General features: G+C 35.7%; 2 protein-coding genes across 2 annotated transcripts; both read right to left on the bottom strand.

The window, feature by feature from the left end:
- Positions 1-504: 504 nt before the first annotated feature.
- On the bottom strand, positions 505-2,749 carry LOC109009986 (ethylene-responsive transcription factor ABR1-like). Its single transcript, XM_018990672.2, has 2 exons — positions 2,003-2,749; positions 505-1,413 (listed from the first exon to the last, which is right to left on the bottom strand). Exons 1-2 carry the CDS (start codon positions 2,442-2,444, stop codon positions 659-661), a joined length of 1,197 nt encoding a protein of 398 aa, XP_018846217.1. The 5' UTR covers positions 2,445-2,749; the 3' UTR covers positions 505-658.
- Positions 2,750-10,076: 7,327 nt separating this feature from the next.
- LOC109009987 (ribonucleoside-diphosphate reductase large subunit) lies at positions 10,077-15,295 on the bottom strand. Its single transcript, XM_018990673.2, has 17 exons — positions 14,788-15,295; positions 14,375-14,436; positions 14,172-14,259; positions 13,726-13,989; positions 13,369-13,609; positions 13,217-13,293; positions 12,881-13,051; positions 12,692-12,784; positions 12,453-12,602; positions 12,265-12,351; positions 11,969-12,133; positions 11,763-11,882; positions 11,433-11,635; positions 11,209-11,358; positions 10,976-11,123; positions 10,631-10,714; positions 10,077-10,547 (listed from the first exon to the last, which is right to left on the bottom strand). The coding sequence occupies exons 1-17, from the start codon at positions 15,013-15,015 to the stop codon at positions 10,449-10,451; spliced, it is 2,430 nt and encodes an 809-aa protein (XP_018846218.1). The 5' UTR covers positions 15,016-15,295; the 3' UTR covers positions 10,077-10,448.
- Between the last annotated feature and the right edge of the window lie 3,746 nt (positions 15,296-19,041).

Here is a 19,041-nt window from a genome sequence, read left to right as displayed (position 1 = left end):
AAAATCCAAGACTTCTTCGTCTCCTTGCGTGGAAACTGAGAGTACCCGTTATAGAATTTCGATCGGTTATTTGATTGCATTTTTTTAAGAGTAATGATATATATAATATATTGTATAATACATTACACAATAATATTATAAAATAAATATATTTTTATAAAATTATGTTATTTTTATAAGATGTTTTATAAAAGTATTTCTTATTTAAAATATAATTATGTAAAATGCTGTAAAAATATTGTGTGTAAATTATTTTCCTTCTAATACCTTGATTCAATGACCGGTGCTGCTGCATTTCTAGAGATTAAAAATATTAAGGACCCGTTTTAAAATACTTATTTTATCTTAACTCATTTTATTATTATAATTTTTTTAAATTTTTACATAAAATATAATAAATAATTAAATTTTTTTAAATATTAAAATAATAATATTATTAAAAAGTAATATTTTAATAATATTTTATTTAATTTTCAACTTTATCTAAAATCAACTCATCTCATCTCAAATCCGGTCAACCGATAGATTTGCTTACTTTTCTTTAATCTCGGTTTGAAATGAATAAAAAAAAAAGAGTTTGAAACGAATAAAATTTGTACCAATATCAGTGATCTATACTAGTAAGACAAATATTATTTAAAAGAAAAACAAAGAAAAATTACTCGGAGGGAGATTTACGGTGACCAGGATCTGACCAAGCTGGTGCTGGAAAATCTGGGCCGGCACTATGAGATGTGACCGGCCGAAGGTGAACGGCCGTCTGAGTGGGGAAAAACATGGAAAATGAAGGTGTTGGTGAAGAAGAAGAAGAGGAGGAAGAAACAGATGAAGCAAGCGAAGAAGAGGATATTGACGAAGGAGACAATAGAAAATGAGAAGCCATTGAGGATGAAAGAACCATCTGATCATAAGGGCTCATGGCCTGCCTCTGAGAATCAACCAACTGATGCGAATAATCCAAGAACTTTCTTGAAGGCTGGTGATCAGAGCCATGAAAGTGATCAAGTGCCTGAGGGTAGTGAACAATGGGATCAGTGGATGTTGGAATGGCCGAAAGGGTATTTGGAGAACCCGAAATGATCAACTGGGTCGACGGAGAATTGGCGGATGGCTGCTGGAGCGTGACATTCTCGGGGAAGTTGAGTTTGGCCTTGTTGCCTCTGAAACGGAGGGCTGCTTCGTCGTAGGCTCGTGCAGCGGCTTCGGCTGTGTCGAACGTGCCTAGCCACACTCTGCAAGCCTTGAATGGGTCCCTTATCTCGGCTGCCCATTTTCCCCATGGTCTCTGTCTCACTCCCCTGTATCTTCTCCTTGGTTCTTCTGTATAGTTTTCTTTGCTGTATTCGTATTTTGGAGTTAATTCTGTTCGTGTTTGTGTTCCTGTGCTTCTTCCTACACTCGAGCTTTCTGTAGCTGCATATGATAGAAGAACAGTGAGTTCCTGTTTTTTTTAATCAGCTATTTGAATACAAGAAATGCAGGGAGATGAAAGAACAAGAAAAAGTAAGCAGCCCGAGCAGGTGTGGGCCTATATGCAAAAGGAATAGAATTTGGTGGTTGCAATGATAAGTACAGAACATTCTTTTTTTTTCCCCCTTGCTTTTTTAATGTATAAGCTTGATAATACTAGCAGATTCTGTAAGATTAAGAACAGGCTCTAATGCATGCAATATCAGAACTTAGAAAGGGAAGTCTAAAAATAGTTATAAGATTAATAAACAAATATTATACTGATTTGGATTTGCTTATATTCTTTGCCATTTTCGTTTTTAATAAAGTTTTGTAAGAGTGAACAGGTTTAGGGCTAGAAAATTCCATTTTAGAGACATTTGCAGACAAACTGGCATATGCAATGAAAGAGTTAGAACAATCATCCCAAAAAGGGAAAACGGGAAAAGAAAAATGTAATATTCCTTGGAAATTATGAACAAAATCAAGGAAAGAAAAGCTACAACATATATAGGATGATGGGTAAAAAAAAAAAGTTTGAAAAATTGCTAACCTCTCACTCCAGAGGATGAACCTCCTCCATGTGTGAAGTCACCAAAAGCTCTAAACCGCCTCGAAACCTGTTCGCACAGCTCTCCTACTCCTCCACCCTCCTCTTGATCTCGTCCTCTTTTCTGCCCAACTCCATCAATATGCCATGAATAAGGAGAATCAGACACGTTAGGATTCAAACCCGAGCAGTACTCATCACGAATCAAACCAACAGGAACCTGATCTCCTCCCGACACAACATGTGTTAAAGCCGACACCATCGCCGACATCTCCTTCTCCCGACTAACCTCTGACAACATCGGCACCAATATTGCTGCACTTTCTGTCGTCGTCGGGTACTGGTAATTAGGTTCGTAGAAGAGCAATTCATCAACCTGCTGTGTCTCCTCGACTTCTCCAACCCTCGTACGCTCGCGCTTTTCCGCCACCTTTGGCATTCGCATGTAAACTGTAAACCACCCTATATTAATTGCCTTATAATTTACTTACGTAGGTGCAGCTTCTCAGAGACAGAACGAACTAAACACAATCATCCTCGGGTGGCACTAGTACTTTTCGTTTCGAAGAGTGTACGTAATATATTAAGGTAAATTCTACTGTGGGAAACAAGGAGATTATTCTTTTGAGCCGCCAAGGAAATTTAAAAAAGAAAGATCAAGAATGTTGAAGTCGGTTGGGTTGGGCTCCGCCAAATTCTTGTGCTTGAAGTAACAGATATTAGTAAAGAAATAGATAGGAGTTCAAGGCGTATGAAAGTGAAATTGGTTATGAATGGGTCTGCACTGCAGAAAATATGTTATTTTAGTGGATATGGAGTCTGGACCGCCTAGCTAATAGCTAGCGAAAGAGTTGAAAGTAATTTGTATTAATAGTAATCCATGTAGAAATGGTGGCCGGGGAATATACATGGACAAGTTGGCAATTGGAGCATCCAGAGTACTGCTCCTGTTTGGGTCAAAACGTGCTGTGAACGTCTTGCAGAGTGGTGATTGGACACAGTACTGAGTCGGCGTTGAAAGAGAGAAATTAACGATCCAGAAGCCGACATGAGGCCCATTAACGACTTTGAACTTGAAAAAATCTATTTATAATCTATTTTTTATCATTATTTTATTATCTTTTGACATGACATTAGATAATTAGATAATACGTTTGTAAATAAAATATAATAAATAATCTTCAATCATCTAATATCACATTATAAGATGATGAGAATTAGAATAATGAGTAGTGTTAATATCGTATTTTGTACGCCTTTGGACCAATTTCTAGCAACTCGAGTCTTTAAAATTGGGCCTACAAAAACGAAGAATAAAGAAGTGGGGAGAGGGCGATTTTGGGGTCGATGAGTCTCTGATACCAAAGTCAGTAAAGTATTTTAAAAATTTATAAATAATGAGAGAATCTAGATACCAGAGAGCGTTTTCGTACCTAAAAATTACTATAATTCATACTAGGAGTCTGGGGGGACAGATCGTGCCAGTCTATATGGAGCACATGTCATTTTCACTGTTCCTTTTGTCAAAGTTCTTTAAATGCAGCATGCCTCTGTGACGGTACCATTAAAATGGCGTGTTATTCAGGTAGTTGTGTCATTAATGTGGCGTGATTCCTCGATTTGTTTTACTCTGCTAGTGTCTTCAATGGTCCGTCGATGTTCCCATGTCAGAAGATCAAACATTCTCCGTTTTTCTCATTTTGTCCTACACGAGTCCCCATGAGCGGAGTGCGGCCGAGCGGCGCAAGGCCAGTCCGTCTCATCAGCCAGCATCGTTTGTTTTTCCTCGCAGGCGAGTTGCTTCGAAGGCAATTTTGGATCCTAGGGCCGGGTATCAGTCAACCGAGTGCCCAATAGGCTTACGAGTGAAGGAGAAATCTCCTTACAAGTAGCATTACTCAAATGGTCTTACTCTTTAATTCTTATCCTTCATATATATATATATATATATATATATATAAAGTGTTAATTCACACGATGACCATAGAGTTGACAATTGCAGTGGGTAGTGGGAGAGTTATTAATTATGTTCGAAGATTGCTTTTTATAGTGAGCGGAAAAAAAGGGCCAAAGATCAAGTTTTGTCTATCATGTTGCATGTCATGTGAAACTAGTTTCATAAATATTGATGCTTTGATTTTACTTTACGCTTTACAAAGGATTTTAATTAATTTTTTTTTAATCAACGATTGCTTTCTGTAATCTCATAAATTATGTACTGGATATATATATATATATATATATATATATATATAAATATAGGAGATAACTATAAGTAAACGAAATTCAAGTGCGATACTGCTTGTGGCCGGCCGTGGTCCATTTATTGGATAGACAATATACATGCATGCGTCCGTGTCACTGCAATCTAGCTAGTTATCCTCTGACTTGCCTCTCAAAACTGTCGTTTCCTACGGTCTGTCGTTTCTTACTGATCATTATCAATAAGAACAAATAATCATATACATATTATATATTAACAATTAATACGACGACATGCATTGTTTGTTTGTTGCTTTCTAATTCCTTGTTCGTGGTCAAATTGATTAATAACCATGCAATTGTCACAAGATGAAGACATGATCATGTGTCGATTCTTGTAATGTTGGTTGAAAAGGACATATATATAAAAGCTATATATATATATATATATATATATATATATAGGCTATCTCGACCCATCCATGTTCTCGAAATAACGGTGTTCATTTAAAACCAAAGTTGACGGTATCTAGAATATCCTCGATGATGATGATCGGAATTCGGAAGATAGACGACGACTTGGGTCAAAAACCATTTAACTATATTGCAGATTACGCGTTTAATTTGATCATATCAATACTGTCTCTTTTGTTTCTTTGTTTGTAGCGGTAGGTAAGCTATATCTCTGCCCATCCATACTCGTATATATGCGTACGTGTGTGTATATATATATATGATTCATGTTAATTACGGTATCATCTGAAATATCTTACGGTTTGATGGTCCGTGGCACCAGTATCATATATATAGTGTCACATGGTTTATTAAAATTAAAAAGAAAATATATTTAAATTAAAAGAGTGTCCAAAAGTACAAAAATATCATGAAAACTGGAAGTCTATGTTCTCTCTAGTACTTTTTTGTGTTTATATTTTTAATTTTTTAAATAAATCACGTGGTGTTACATGGTAATACTGCCACGTTAAGATCAATGTTATCTGAATATTAAGTATTAATATTGCTGATTATCTTATTCATGATATATAAAATTAATGATTTTTTCTCTAGAAGCTAGCAAGCGTACGTGGAGGATAAGGTTGATCAATTGAGTTAAAGCGCGTATCGTGATCATCATCAGTCATGATATATCCATGTCCAATGAAGGAATAAGTATGAAAACGTATAGATAAGCTTCACCCTCTTCCTGTTTTTTCTCCTCTCTTTGATCTTTCCCCCGATGAAAAGATAAGCATGCATTGTGATCTTTCTTTTTGTTTTGGTTGAGTTTGGGTATTGGGGATTCGGGCAATATTCCTCATGATGATCAGTTGGTACGTATACTCGATCGGTCTCCACGTACATGATCCACCTCATGTGTGAATGTGATTATTGAAGCATCATTACTGGTTGGGGAAAATTATTGGCTATCGATCGAAAGATCGCTTAGAGCTGCATGTGATGAAAGAGAAAAGATATTTATAACTGTAAATTATGTAACCGCTATATAATCTTTTTAAAAAAGTAAATAAAATATAAGATTCACATGAAAAAAAAAATTAATTTTTTAATAATAGACTCTATTTTTTTGCAAAACGATTGCACGACGTTCACGTACTTCACAATTATATGTAGAATTACTATTTTTTTGTTAAGAGTCATTTCAAAAACTAAAACAAAACAGTACTATTCATGTCTTAACCAATTATCATATGATGCCATGCACATCGAAAGATAATAAGGGGATCGATCATGGTAATTAAAACAATGGTAAACAGTACTTGGTAAACAATACTGTTTTCCGATTTTCTTTTCATCATCTTTAACCATAAAATTATTGTTGTTAAACTCTAATTAAGCATGAAATTGCGATTGTCATAATTTAGGTGTTAAATACATGAGCTATGTTATATATCACATTATTGTCATACTTTCGTCACAATGTATTAATGCAACGTTGTCCATTAAGTACTATTAGATCAACTCTTATATATATGTGTGTATATAATATATATATATACACACACACACAAGTAAATAAATATAAACATACACATACAGATTATACGTACACATATATCCGTGTGCATGTGTATGTACAACTAATGTATGGGTCAACTTGCATATATCTCATAGAAAGCAATATAAAGAGTAAAAACATGGGCCACGCCACCATGAAAGCAAAGGGAATCTTTTCTTTCTAGGTGCCTTGCACGCCATACTTCATTTTCATTTATTTTTTTTTCTTTTTATTTGTTTTTCTTTTTTGTTGAAATACATTGTACTTAATTAAAATGATTTTCAAGGCCCGGGGGTGAAAGAAACGTGTTTTTTAGTAATTTGCTACATATTATATATATATATATATATGGAATGTTGGTGGCTACAATTTGGTAATTAATATATATATATATATATAAGTTTTATCCTGCATGTTTATTCAAATGAAAGCTTTTGATTTCAATACATGATGCAGGATCATGATGTATAAAATTAATGGTTTAGTCAGGAGGAAATGCCTATCTAGGAAAATCAAAGTCAAAGTTCAAATGTCAAGAACTTACCCATGTAGTAGTAGCTAGCTAGAAAAGGTTTACAGCTTAGTTGGCATAATCCTAATTTCTGAAATAGAGGTCTGGAGTTCGAAACTCTCCTTTCTCAAATTAAAAAAAAAAAAAAGAACAAGTCAATAAAGGGACCATGCAATAAATAAAATAAAATAAAATAAAAAAATCACCTCTTTGAGGATTTTGAGCCACAATACTCCAAACCCACCCTAATTCCATTGAAAGTCTGGCCCAGAAGTTGTTACCTAGCTAGGTTCCAATTAATAAGATGGTTGACCCACCTACCAAAGTAAGCTTTATATAACCATTCAAACAATGTCCCAATCCAGATTGTTTGGTCCCCTCAACCACTACTACAACTTAATTCCACGACAATGCCAACTGAATTTATATATCGTGTGTGCTATTAGGCATTGTTTAGTATACACAAATTAACTTAGTATATAAAATTTATAATATGCATGCATGCATGCATGCAGGTTCATGTAATTAATTAGTTTTGAGTTTTGATTTTGTTATGATCATATGCTTGAATTAAGTTGCATGTTATATATATTGACATGATCATGTGTAGATGCAAATTAATTAACATGAAAATAACATGAACATTTCTCTAATTCGCGTTACTACTTTAACATGACATATTTAGAATACCTCTTTTAACTCGTACGTGTAGTTTTAGAGTCTAAACTATTTTCTTTTTTAAATTTGAAAGAGTTAACATGATATGTAAACCACGTGCTTATGCATTTTCAAAGATCAGTACTAATTAATTATTTCCAGAAGGAAGTTTTGCAAGCTGAATGAATCAATGATATTGTTTGTACGTACTACTGGTCAATTCAAAAGGTATGCCCGCCCTAGTCATCCAGCGCTTAGCTGTACTTTCTTTTACATATATGGAATAGTAAACTTCAGCTTTAGATGGGTCTAGTAGGTATAGAATGAATAGTACTACTCTGACCAGAACATTAAAGAGGTATTCGTCTATTTTAAAATTATAATAAATAGACCAGAATAATCATGCATGGTGCTTTAGGCTGTGTTTGGGTAGTCGAATTTTCATTGTTTTATCATTTATACTTTTCACTTGTTTCTCACTTTCATTCACTTTTATTATTTAACATTGTTTCATTATTTTTTCATTACTATGTATAGATCATCTAAAATCACCTCACTACCTAAACGTAACTTTAGATCCCGTTTAAATATTGAGCTGAGTTGAATTCTTTATAAATAGTAATGAATTGATCAGATGTTGGAGTGACTTTTGTGGAACTCACCTAAGGTGAGTTTAGATATGCTTAAATGTTAAGATGAGTTTAAATGTATTTATAAGAAGTTGAAAAAAGTTATGAGTCTCGAATGTAAAGAAGTGTTGACTTGAAAAATGTTATGAATCTTATGTATAAAGAAATTTTGAATTGAAATAATTTTAATAATTTGAGAGTTATATGTTTAAATGTTAGAATCAATTTAAAATTAGATTAGACTGACTTGATCTCAATTTAATTTAAGTTTCAAATTGACCCTTATTAAAGTAAAAAGCTGGGAAACACTTTGGTAAGTGGTTACTTATCAAAGAAAACATTCAGAAATGTTTTGGATACTAAATTCGGGATTTAAAAAGTGTTTCGAATGATTTTTTTTATTTATTTAATGATTAAGAAAGTATTATTTTAATTATATTGTGATTTTTTTTTAAATGTTTATAATAATTAAAAATATATATAAAAATAAAATAAAATAAAAAAATAAAATAAACTATTCGATAAAATGATTCGTACTATTCCGCAACTGTAGCAGAACTCAAAACCATTTTGGTAAGTTGATCAAACCAAAACCTATGTTCAAACTTCAAAGTCAAACCTCTGCAACTGACACCAAAACGAGCGCACTGTTCAAAGTCTTTACGGATATCACGTGTAACCAACTTCTGCATAGATATCATAAATGAGTTTTCAAACTCAAAATTATATTTTTCACGATGCGACATCGTATTCAACAAAAGAGCTAAAAGTAACAGAGTTTTCCCCGTCAAAAGTTTACGTTTCAACAAAATCAGGTATGATCCGATCCATTTAGAAGGCATTAAAAAACTAAACACCCTGATGACCATCTTTATAATCAAGGAATTATGATTTGCTTTACCCGAATTTTATTAATTGATAAATAAGACCTTGTATGATCTCATTGTCCCTAACAACCTAAGGCATATATATATATATATATATATAAGAACCACCTACCCATGATATGTGAGTCCTAAGAGTTGTCCAAAACCTTTTAATTCCAACTCCAGCCCAATTTCATTAAAATTATGTTAGTAAGTTTTTAAAGTTTGAAATCATACTAGAAGCTAAAGCTTAAGGTCGAAATCAAAATTCAAACCGTTGGATTTTGATGTTTCAATTCTAACAATCACTTATTTCTTTATTATTAACGAAAAAAAAAACAACGTTATACCGTTTAGAATCAAATGACTTCGTTTTAAATCTCATATAAATTTCTTCCCTTTCTCTTTACTCAATTTTCATTATTTTATTCAATTTTGAGAGCCTTTAGGCCTAATTTAGAAGAATACATCACTATTATTTATTAATTTATTATTATTTTTCACTTAATTTTTACTAGTATTTAATATTCTATTATTAATTTTTTATTATTATTCATAAAATACTTGAGAATGCCTCATTGCCCAAACGCAATCTAATCATAAAGGCTTCATTACCTTATCTCACACACCACTTGGTGCTCGCCATCACCCACAGAATATAAGGAATAGGATAGTCACCACTCGATCACAGCCTCGTACAAATGACACAACCATCTCTCTTTGTCTGTCTTTCTATATCTCTATTATGCCTTTTCCAAAGACAATCACCAACTCACCGTCGCCAACGAACGGCACGACAATCTCTATAATCTCTCTAGCAACTGTCTCACGTATCAAGCTTCGGTAAATTCTCACATCACACGATGGCACCAAACATCCATAGCCCAAAATAATTTTAAAAAGGCCCAAAATAGCATCCCAGAAATTGAAACCCAAAAGTAAATTCCATAAAAGGCCCATAATAGTAGCCCAATGCCAAAATCAGTTGCGACATTACATAATCGAAATCGAAGTCGAAGCGAACCGACCCAAGGTCGAAATCGAAGTTCAAAGGCCCAAGTTCTGACTCCGTTGGAGTTAGAGCCCAACCCTTTCCTACCTGAAATAGTTAATGCAAGGTTGGTATCCACAGGTTTCCGAGACATTATGCTAGCAAAGCTCTAACATGTAAGCACAGGAGAATCTACGGGGATCCTTTCAGAGAATCAGAGATCAGTAAATTTGTAAAATCTCCAACCAAACTAATCTTTTGGACTAAAGCTGATTTTATGTACAAACTCAGCTCCAGTCTGTGACTGGTACTGCAAGAGCACGAGTCAATACAGATACCTAACAACCTGCAGCAATACTGCACACTGAAAACGGGGGAAAAAAAGCAAAGTAGCAACATAAAAACTATACACAGGTTTACAAGTAACTTAAACAATAACATTATAGTGTTTGATTAGTACACAAGCCAATTACATTATACTGCACATTAAAAACTATGCACGCGCACATAGCGAACGCATCTCAAACCAGAAGCACATCTTTTGCCACTCCATATAGAACAGTGTCAGACCACTCTTTAGCTTCCACAAGCCATGCACTCTTCGCGGTTTGTTAGAGAGCATACCATCTGTGCCATCTTGGTATTAACGTCGTCATCCACCACTTTGGCCTTTTCCTGCATTATCAAAGACACATTCCATGAATTAGATATAGAAAATAACTGAAACAGAGGAGCTGATTATCACTGGTGACAATTACATTGAGAACGGAAGTATCAACAGTGAACTTGATAGCATCAGCTGCTGCTCGTGATCGCAGATAATACATCCCTGTCTTCAGACCCTTTCATACACATGGGAACAAGAAGAAAAGAAAAGTAATCAGTAGTGGTTGCGTTAAACATTCTTGTTATGAACAAGAAGAGAAACAAAACATCTACTTCCCAGAATTTCAAAACTAGAAACGAGCTTCAACCGTACAACCTATTGCTAATATTATATATGAAACCATTCATCACAATTGAATCACAAGTAACATCTTGTGAATTTTAAACGCAGGATTTTTTCATCTAATTCCCAAACTCTTGTCATGCAGAATTAATACCTTGGACCATGCATAGAAGTGCAAGGAGGTAAGTTTCCCAAAATTGGGTTGGTCCATATGTATATTGAGGCTCTGGCTCTGATCAATGTAGCAACCACGATCAACAGCCATATCAACCAATGTCTTTTGCTTGATCTCCCAAACAGTTCTGATTGCAGCAATTGTCTTAGCACACATAAAAAATAATGACTAATCCAGAATAGGGGAAATACCAAGTAAAAGCAATTTCATACTTGTAAATCACTTTCAGATCCTCGGGGATTTCTGGTATTTGCTGAACAGAGCCATCCTCATAAATGATGTTGTTCTTAATTGCAGGAGACCACAAGCCCATCTCAGTTAAGTCGTGAAGAAGGTGTTTGTTCACCACAACAAATTCACCACTGTGAGAAGGAGAGGATGTAAGGAAACCATGGACAGCACTAAAAAAACTGAAATACAGGATGGCAAATCAAACCTTAGAACTCTGCGGCTGTATATGTTAGATGTATATGGTTCGAAGCACTCATTGTTTCCAAGAATCTGGCTGGTGGAAGCAGTTGGCATGGGGGCTACAAGAAGTGAATTTCTAACACCATTCTTAGATATCATCTCCCTAAGAGCATTCCAATCCCACCGATTTGAAGGTGTTACACCCCACATGTCTGGCTGAAGAATTCCCTGTGCAATACAATGACCACTTAAGCAAATAGTTGGACATTTTATGAAAACCAAGAGTTTTAAACAGTAATAGATGATCAATTAAGCACTCCATTGACCTTTGCTGTTATTCTCCAAATAAAAATACCTTGCTCACAGGACTTCCATCATATGTCTCATAGGTCCCTTCTTTTACAGCTAACTCAGAAGAAGTTTTCAGTGCATGGTAGTATATGGTCTCAAATATGTCTTTGTTAAGTTGTTGAGCCTGCATCCATAGCCAAAATCAACTATAAAACTTCAATGATTCAAGTCAACGTTAAGAGAGTATCAAATGCCACAAATAAGTGTTACCTCAGGTGAATCAAATGGCATGCCAAGCAAAATGAATGTATCAGCGAGACCCTGGACTCCAATACCAATAGGTCTATGTCGAAAATTTGACCTTCTTGCAGTTTCAACAGGGTAGTAATTAACATCAATTATTTTGTTGAGGTTCTTAGTTACAATTGCAGTGACCTGTCCCAACAGCACAAGTAAAATTAAATTACAAGCCAGACTCTTTAACAATTGACGTTCCACAAAACAGCAAGATGTTTTTTTTGAAGCGACTAATATTTAAACAATTTGGCATCAACAAGGACTCCAACCTCTGCTAGTTTTTCAAAGTCAACAAATCGATGCTTAGATCCTCTGCTTCCAACAAGCTTAGATGGATGTGACTCCACTGGAACCCCCTAATGATAGACAACAATGAAGGGAAAATCAATAAACATGCAATAGTTCCAAAAACAACAAACAGGAAACTTAGTTACTATGCTTGCAAGATATGTCAAACCTTCTCCCTAACATATCGTGGAAGAGCAATTGATGCCAGATTGCAGACAGCAGTCTCAGTTGGACTTGTATACTCAATTATCTCCGTACATAAGTTTGAAGATTTGATGGTTCCCAAATTCTGCTGGTTGCTTTTCCTGTTGCAAGTATCCTGAAGAACAAAGAAAAGCAATGAGTAAATATTGCACAAATAAAAAAAAATGAAACATAATAGAATTCAAATTTATTTCCACTGATGACCTTGAAAAGCATATAAGGGGTTCCTGTTTCTATCTGGGCTTTCAAAATTTCAAACCAGAGATTTTGTGCCAGGACAACCTTCTTTGCCTTTCCCTGAAAAGAAACAGCATGATCAAATAAATAAATCTCAGTAAACCACAAAACACATCTAATAAAACCAAAATAAAGCCAGGTCAAAATTGAATATACCTGTTTCTCATACTGGCTGTACAGTTTTTCAAACTCTTCACCCCAACAATCTGCTAAACCTGGAGCCTCATTAGGACAAAATAATGACCACTGTCCATTACTTTGGACTCTTTCCATGAAGAGATCAGGCACCCAAAGTGCATAAAATAGATCTCGTGCACGATGTTCCTCCTACAAAGATAAATTTCAAACACTATACACTATGAAAATGGCAGCTGATACAACTCAAACTGAAGAAAGCGCAACCTCACACACAAGATAAATGAGGATAACTTTGTAGGCAATGGAGAAACACTGTTCTTCATGGCCAGATAGAAAATGAGCCTTTTACCATACCTTTCCATGATTCTTTCTTAAATCTAGAAACTCAAATATGTCCGCATGCCATGGCTCCAAGTACACAGCAAAAGCACCTACAAACAGTATACAAACCAGTTAGAACAAGATACCCTTCCAACAGTGTTCACAAGAAAGCAACAAAAATTTACCTTTCCTCTTGCCCCCCCCTTGATCAACATAACGTGCAGTATCATTGAAGACACGTAGCATAGGAACAATGCCATTAGATGTACCATTTGTTCCACGAATATAACTGCCAGTGGAACGAATGTTGTGGACAGAAACACCAATTCCTCCAGCCGATTTGCTGATAACAGCACACTCCTTCAAGGTGTCATATATGCCTTCAATGCTATCATCTTTCATACACACAAGGAAGCAGCTACTCAACTGCCAAATTACATCAACAAAACAAAGTCTCAATAACAATCTCTCCCCTGGGCATTGCAATGATGGGCAAGAGAAACGGAAAAAAAAGTACTAGCAAGCATATACACCAAACATACTTGAGGCCTTGGAGTCCCTGCATTAAAAAGGGTGGGAGACGCATGAGTGAACCACCGCTGAGACATCATATGGTATGTTTTGATAGCAGAATCAATGTCATTCTTGTGAATTCCAACAGCAACCCTCATCAACATGTGTTGAGGTCTTTCTACAACCTTTCCTTGGACCTTCAATAGGTAGGATCTCTCAAGGGTTTTGAAACCAAAGTAATCATAGTCAAAGTCTCGATCATAGATGATCACACTGTCCAAGCGAGCAGCATTCTGAAGCAAATTGATAAATAAAGGCAATATTCAACAATTTAGCAAGGCTTGATATGTCAGAACTCTAAGCAGATTAATGTGGTTTCTCAAGAAATTTGAAACAACAATAATTTAGCAAACCTACACCACAAGTGTTTATAAAATAACATGAGTGTCATTTAGTTGAAGTGGTATCAGAGTACCTTCATGATTATTTCATAAACATCATCGGCAATCAAAGAAGCCTTTAGGCCAGATCTCTCATTAAAATGGTTGTACATGTCTTTGATCCTGCATTGAACACTTGCCAAAGTCAACTGAAAAGACTTTTTAATTTCTGAATTCAACCAAAAATCCTAATTGAATCTAAAGGAACTAAAATATGATTCATTTGAGTGATTCTTACGTCTCTGAGAATGACTTTTTTGTGTTCTTGTGAAGATTTGAGACGACAATTCTTGCAGCCAACTGCATCATACAAATCACAAGAATGAGTAGATCAAATCACATATTAAGCTCAGAGTATCAATTTGGTCAACACAGCATAAATTCCACTGCGATATGACAGAATATTAACATTTTTTTAATTAAATTTAGCATAACCGAAAACATAAAAAATCTACAACAAAGCAGTAGTCGATTTTACCTTTCAAGTCGTTCAAACAAAGTCACACAAAACTCAATAGAAGTTGTGAAATCAAAGCAGGCCCAGAGCCAAAACTCATAAAAACTATTCTCATAACCAAATCAAACGCATCAAAAAATGTATATTAAAGAAACAGAACCAAAAAATATATATATATTAGTAGCGAAACTGACGGAGGCATAGTCAGGATGGTTAGCAGTCATGGCAGCGGCGGTTTCAGCGGCCAATTCATCAAGCTGACTGGTTGTGACACCCTTGTAGACCCCAGCGCAGACCTTCTGGGCGACCAAGACAGGGTCGCAGTGCTCCATAGTCAGCCCATAGCTCAACTTCTTCAACCGAGCAGTGATCTTGTCGAAATGCACCGCTTCCTGCCGCCCATCCCTTTTCACAACATACATTTTCTAAATGACAGTCCGATACTCTCCCTTACAGACTATCGGCCTCTCTGAGAGGAATATCGTCGAACAGGTCTGGTGCACGGAGGGGATGATATGAAGCGATGAGGCTTCTATTTTTTGTAGGGCGGGGGAGGCGGACTATATAAAAAGACACGGTTTTGAAAAGCGGGGAGAGGATGATTAGGGCTTGCTTGGTCTATCTGGCATTTGGAGTTTCCCTCTTTAATATTGTGGTTTTTTTGTTGCGATTTGAAATCATGGCGCCAAATTTCGCGTTATTAAATGCTCGACTGAGATGCTGAGTGCGGTGGCCGGTAAATTGGCGGAGGAGATGGACGTTGCATTGGTATTCTCACCTATTTTGTGAATACTAGGGGTGCTTCCCGCATGGTGCGGGGCGGGGGCACCCCCTCCCCGTTCCCTGCCCCGCTACCGGGGTGTGGGGTAGAAACCGCATCCCGCCCCGCCCCCCGCTTAACCCATTATCTAAAAATTTTTTTTAGTCTAAAAATATTTTTAGACTCAAATTATAATAGAATTTAAAGTATAAATTAAAATTTATACATTAAAAAAATACAAACTTATTAGAGTTCTATTTTGAATTGTTTTGGCCTCCTAGGCCAACCATTAAGTCACACATTACTTAGCTATCAGTATTGTATTGCCTTGGCCTTCTATATAATGGTTGGCCTAGGAGGCCAAGATAATCTATTAACTTGAAATTAAATTCAAGTTCTTAACAAATTGTATATATTTATATACAATATATTTATATAACTTACTTATATAAATATTAAAAATTAAAAATTTTTACATTAAAAATGGGAAGAGTGCGGGACGGGGGCGGGGCCCTGCTGGGGTCAATCCGCCCCCCGCCCCCGCATGGGGTATTCCATGCGGGGCGGGGGCGGGGTAGCGGGAGGCGGGGCCCCGTTGCCCACCCCTAGTGAATACTAGTAAAAAAATAATAAATAATAAATTCTCAACCTTAAGAATTAGTTTGGGTAACCAAATATTACGAGGAAATCTAAGATATTTCTTAGCCAAACGTTACTTAAATATAAAATATTTTTAAATTTTAAATTTTTTATTTCACTTTTACTTAAATATTATAATTTTTTTCAAACTTTTAAATAAAATATAAAAAATAATACAATTATTTTAAATTTCATAACAAAAATTATATTCAAATAATTTTTAATTTTATAATTTTTTATTCAAATTTTTATCCCTCATTTCTCAAAATTTAATAAAACAATTTAACTTAAATCATTTCACTATTATTAATAGATATTTTAAGATATTTTAATGTCTCGATGGTAACACATATGTTAACGCTTAAAAATAGTGCAACAGTCTAAAAGGGGAGAAAAATCCATTTCTGGCCCCGCTGAGGTTGTTTGGGCCTCGATCGGTGTTGTGTGGTATCTCGATAATGGTCTGGTGCGGTTGTACATGATCCGGTGTGGTTGTACGGTGTCCGTGCGTGCATCCATATCTGTGAACAGTAAATAAATTTAGAAAAGATAAAGAGAAATGGACATTGATTTATGTGATTCAGCATTGGGCATACATTCATGAGGATTCGGGAGGGGAGAATTCATTATAATATACTTATTTACAATGCCTCTTGGTCTCTCATCCTCACTATATAATAGAGATATGAGTTTTATCATCTAGTTTTCCTCCTCTTGTTGGAGTCTTAGTGGTAGGGTTGAAGAATGAGAAGTCTCGGGAAGCCTGGCCAAAAGTCTCCGAAATTGTCTATGTCCTTGCCTTTTATCTCCTATCCCCTTTGTTTTGTGTCACTTCCATTTGCTTTATATCATATCACCCCTTATTTTTGTTCATTCCCCCTCGACACCCTTCTCAGTTTTTTGTCCATTCCCCTCTCTCTTTTTTCTCTCCTGATGAATTCTCCATGTTGGGCTGAGCCTAAAAAATACCATGGACCTATTATATTTTATCCCTTACAACATATGAGATGGTATGAGAATTTTGTGAATAGCAGTGAAATGATCTAAGTTAAAATGTTTTATAGGGTTTTGGAAAAGGAGAAAACAAAATTGAATAAAATTAAAATATTGTTATAATATTATTTTTGTTTTGGGATTTAAAAAAATTGAATTATTTTTTGTATTTTCTTTGAAAGTTTGGAAAATTTGTAATGATTAGATAATAATTGGATGAAAAAGTTTAAAATTTAAAATTGAAATATCTTTTTGTTTGAAATGTGTATGGATGTTGAGATGAGATGAGATGAAATGAGATAGATTGAAACCATATATGGAACCAAATGGGACCTAAGTGTCCAAACAAATCCTTTTTGTTTATTGTTGTAATACCCCTTTGTGAATGAAAATTTTTCAAATTTTTAAAGGCGTATTGACATATGAAGTCACGACAATATCAATAAAAAATGGAGATGAAATATGTTAACGTCATATTTCGTACGTCTTTGAGCCAGGTTTCAGCAACTCAGGTATTTGGATCTGAGCTTGCGAAATAGAGAATAAAACAACTGAGAGAATGTGACCTTGGGATCAGGGAGTCTTCGATGTCAAAGTTAATAAAGTGTCTTGGAAGTTTGTAAATAAGTGAGAAAGTCTTGGGATCAGAGAGAGTTTCTCATATCTGGAAGTTGTTATTTATACCAGGAGCATGGGGGGAGAGGACAGATCGTGTATGCCCTCGTGGAGTCCATGTCTTTTGTACTGTTCCTTTTGTCAAAGTCTTTTAATACGACGTGCCTCTGTGACATCGTCATTAATGTAGTATGTAGCTTAGGTAGTACTGTTATTAATGCGGCGTGATTCCCGATTTGTTTTACCTTTGGTGGTCCATCGATGCCCTTGTGTCAAAGGATTAAGAGTTTTTCGTCTTTCTCGTTTTGCCATATACAAGTCTCCATGAGTGGAGTGTGGTCAAGCGACGTCAAACCTGTCTGTCCCATTTGCCATCATTGTTTATTTTTCCTTATAGGCAACTTACTTTAGGGGCGAGTTTGGGCTCTAGGGTTGGGTATATGGTCGAAGCTCAGTGGGCTTGTGAAGTGGGTGGGGGGGATCCCCTTATAGTTACCTCGTCCAAGGGGAATTCTGCATTTCCTTCCTTGGTTAACCAACTTTTGCAACTGTGACTATGCGGCCTTATGTTGTAACTTGTTTTTTGTAGCTTCTGATCATTAATGAAACTACCTTATACTTTGTTGTGCCAGGCTACTTATCTTTGCATATTTTTCTTGATGTTTCATTCTTCTTCCCCCTTTTTGTATGGCCAGTTTGAGAGGTTTTATAATGACCCGATCATATATTATTAGGGGTAATTACAGATATTTTATTGGTTTGATAATTAGGTTATTTTTTTCGGCTAACGTTTTTATGGATGAAATAGGATTAAATTTTTATTTTAATTTGAGATATATTTTAAGATAGGTTTCTAGATAGTGTTTTTTTTTTTTTTTGAATTTCTTTCCCTATCCCGTGTGTGTATTCCTATATTGTTAGATTTACAGTTTGAATAAGATTCTTATATCAAAACCAACTCCCACCTCCAACTTATCCAATCTTCTTATCACTCATGATATCTCCCTCCGCATTATCTATGAAACTCATCCTAGACTCCCAGAAATAAACACAAACAAATCTGGAGAAGCTGGACCTCACTCATGCACAACACTTTTCGCTTTCACAACCCACCCTCACCGTAGCTCAACCACGAGGACACCGCCCAACACACACACGGCAGTGCACCAAAAACAACCCACACATTTCCCCCACGGTCACAGCTTATGGTAGACGCACAAACCACCATAGAAACCAGATCCATGCACCCAACTTGACGTTCTTGCACCCACATTGCCACCATCGCGAGCCTATGTTTTAGCCATTACCTCTTCCACACGACCAACGCAGCCCCTGTTTTAAGCAAGGAAAAAAAAAAACAGCATCGGAGACATCCATCTGAGCCACCGTGCAATGTCAAACTACTTCACACCATGAGCCCTCCATCCACAAACCAACGTGC

Source organism: Juglans regia, chromosome 10, assembly GCF_001411555.2.
Source record: "Juglans regia cultivar Chandler chromosome 10, Walnut 2.0, whole genome shotgun sequence".
Classification (NCBI taxonomy): domain Eukaryota; kingdom Viridiplantae; phylum Streptophyta; class Magnoliopsida; order Fagales; family Juglandaceae; genus Juglans; species Juglans regia.
Note: the sequence above shows the minus strand (reverse complement) of the source record. Positions and strands in the feature narration are given on the sequence as shown.

Excerpts from the sequence above, each read along its gene's own strand:
- LOC109009987 (XM_018990673.2), bottom strand. The coding sequence starts at position 15,015 with ATGTATGTTGTGAAAAGGGATGGGCGGCAGGAAGCGGTGCATTTCGAC. Across the intron at positions 11,883-11,968 it reads TGCCATTTGATTCACCTGAG|GCTCAACAACTTAACAAAGA; the intron begins GTAACACTTATT and ends CTATGGATGCAG. Across the intron at positions 11,636-11,762 it reads ATGGAAGTCCTGTGAGCAAG|GGAATTCTTCAGCCAGACAT; the intron begins GTATTTTTATTT and ends TGTATTGCACAG.
- LOC109009986 (XM_018990672.2), bottom strand. The coding sequence starts at position 2,444 with ATGCGAATGCCAAAGGTGGCGGAAAAGCGCGAGCGTACGAGGGTTGGA. Across the intron at positions 1,414-2,002 it reads TTCATCCTCTGGAGTGAGAG|CTACAGAAAGCTCGAGTGTA; the intron begins GTTAGCAATTTT and ends TATCATATGCAG.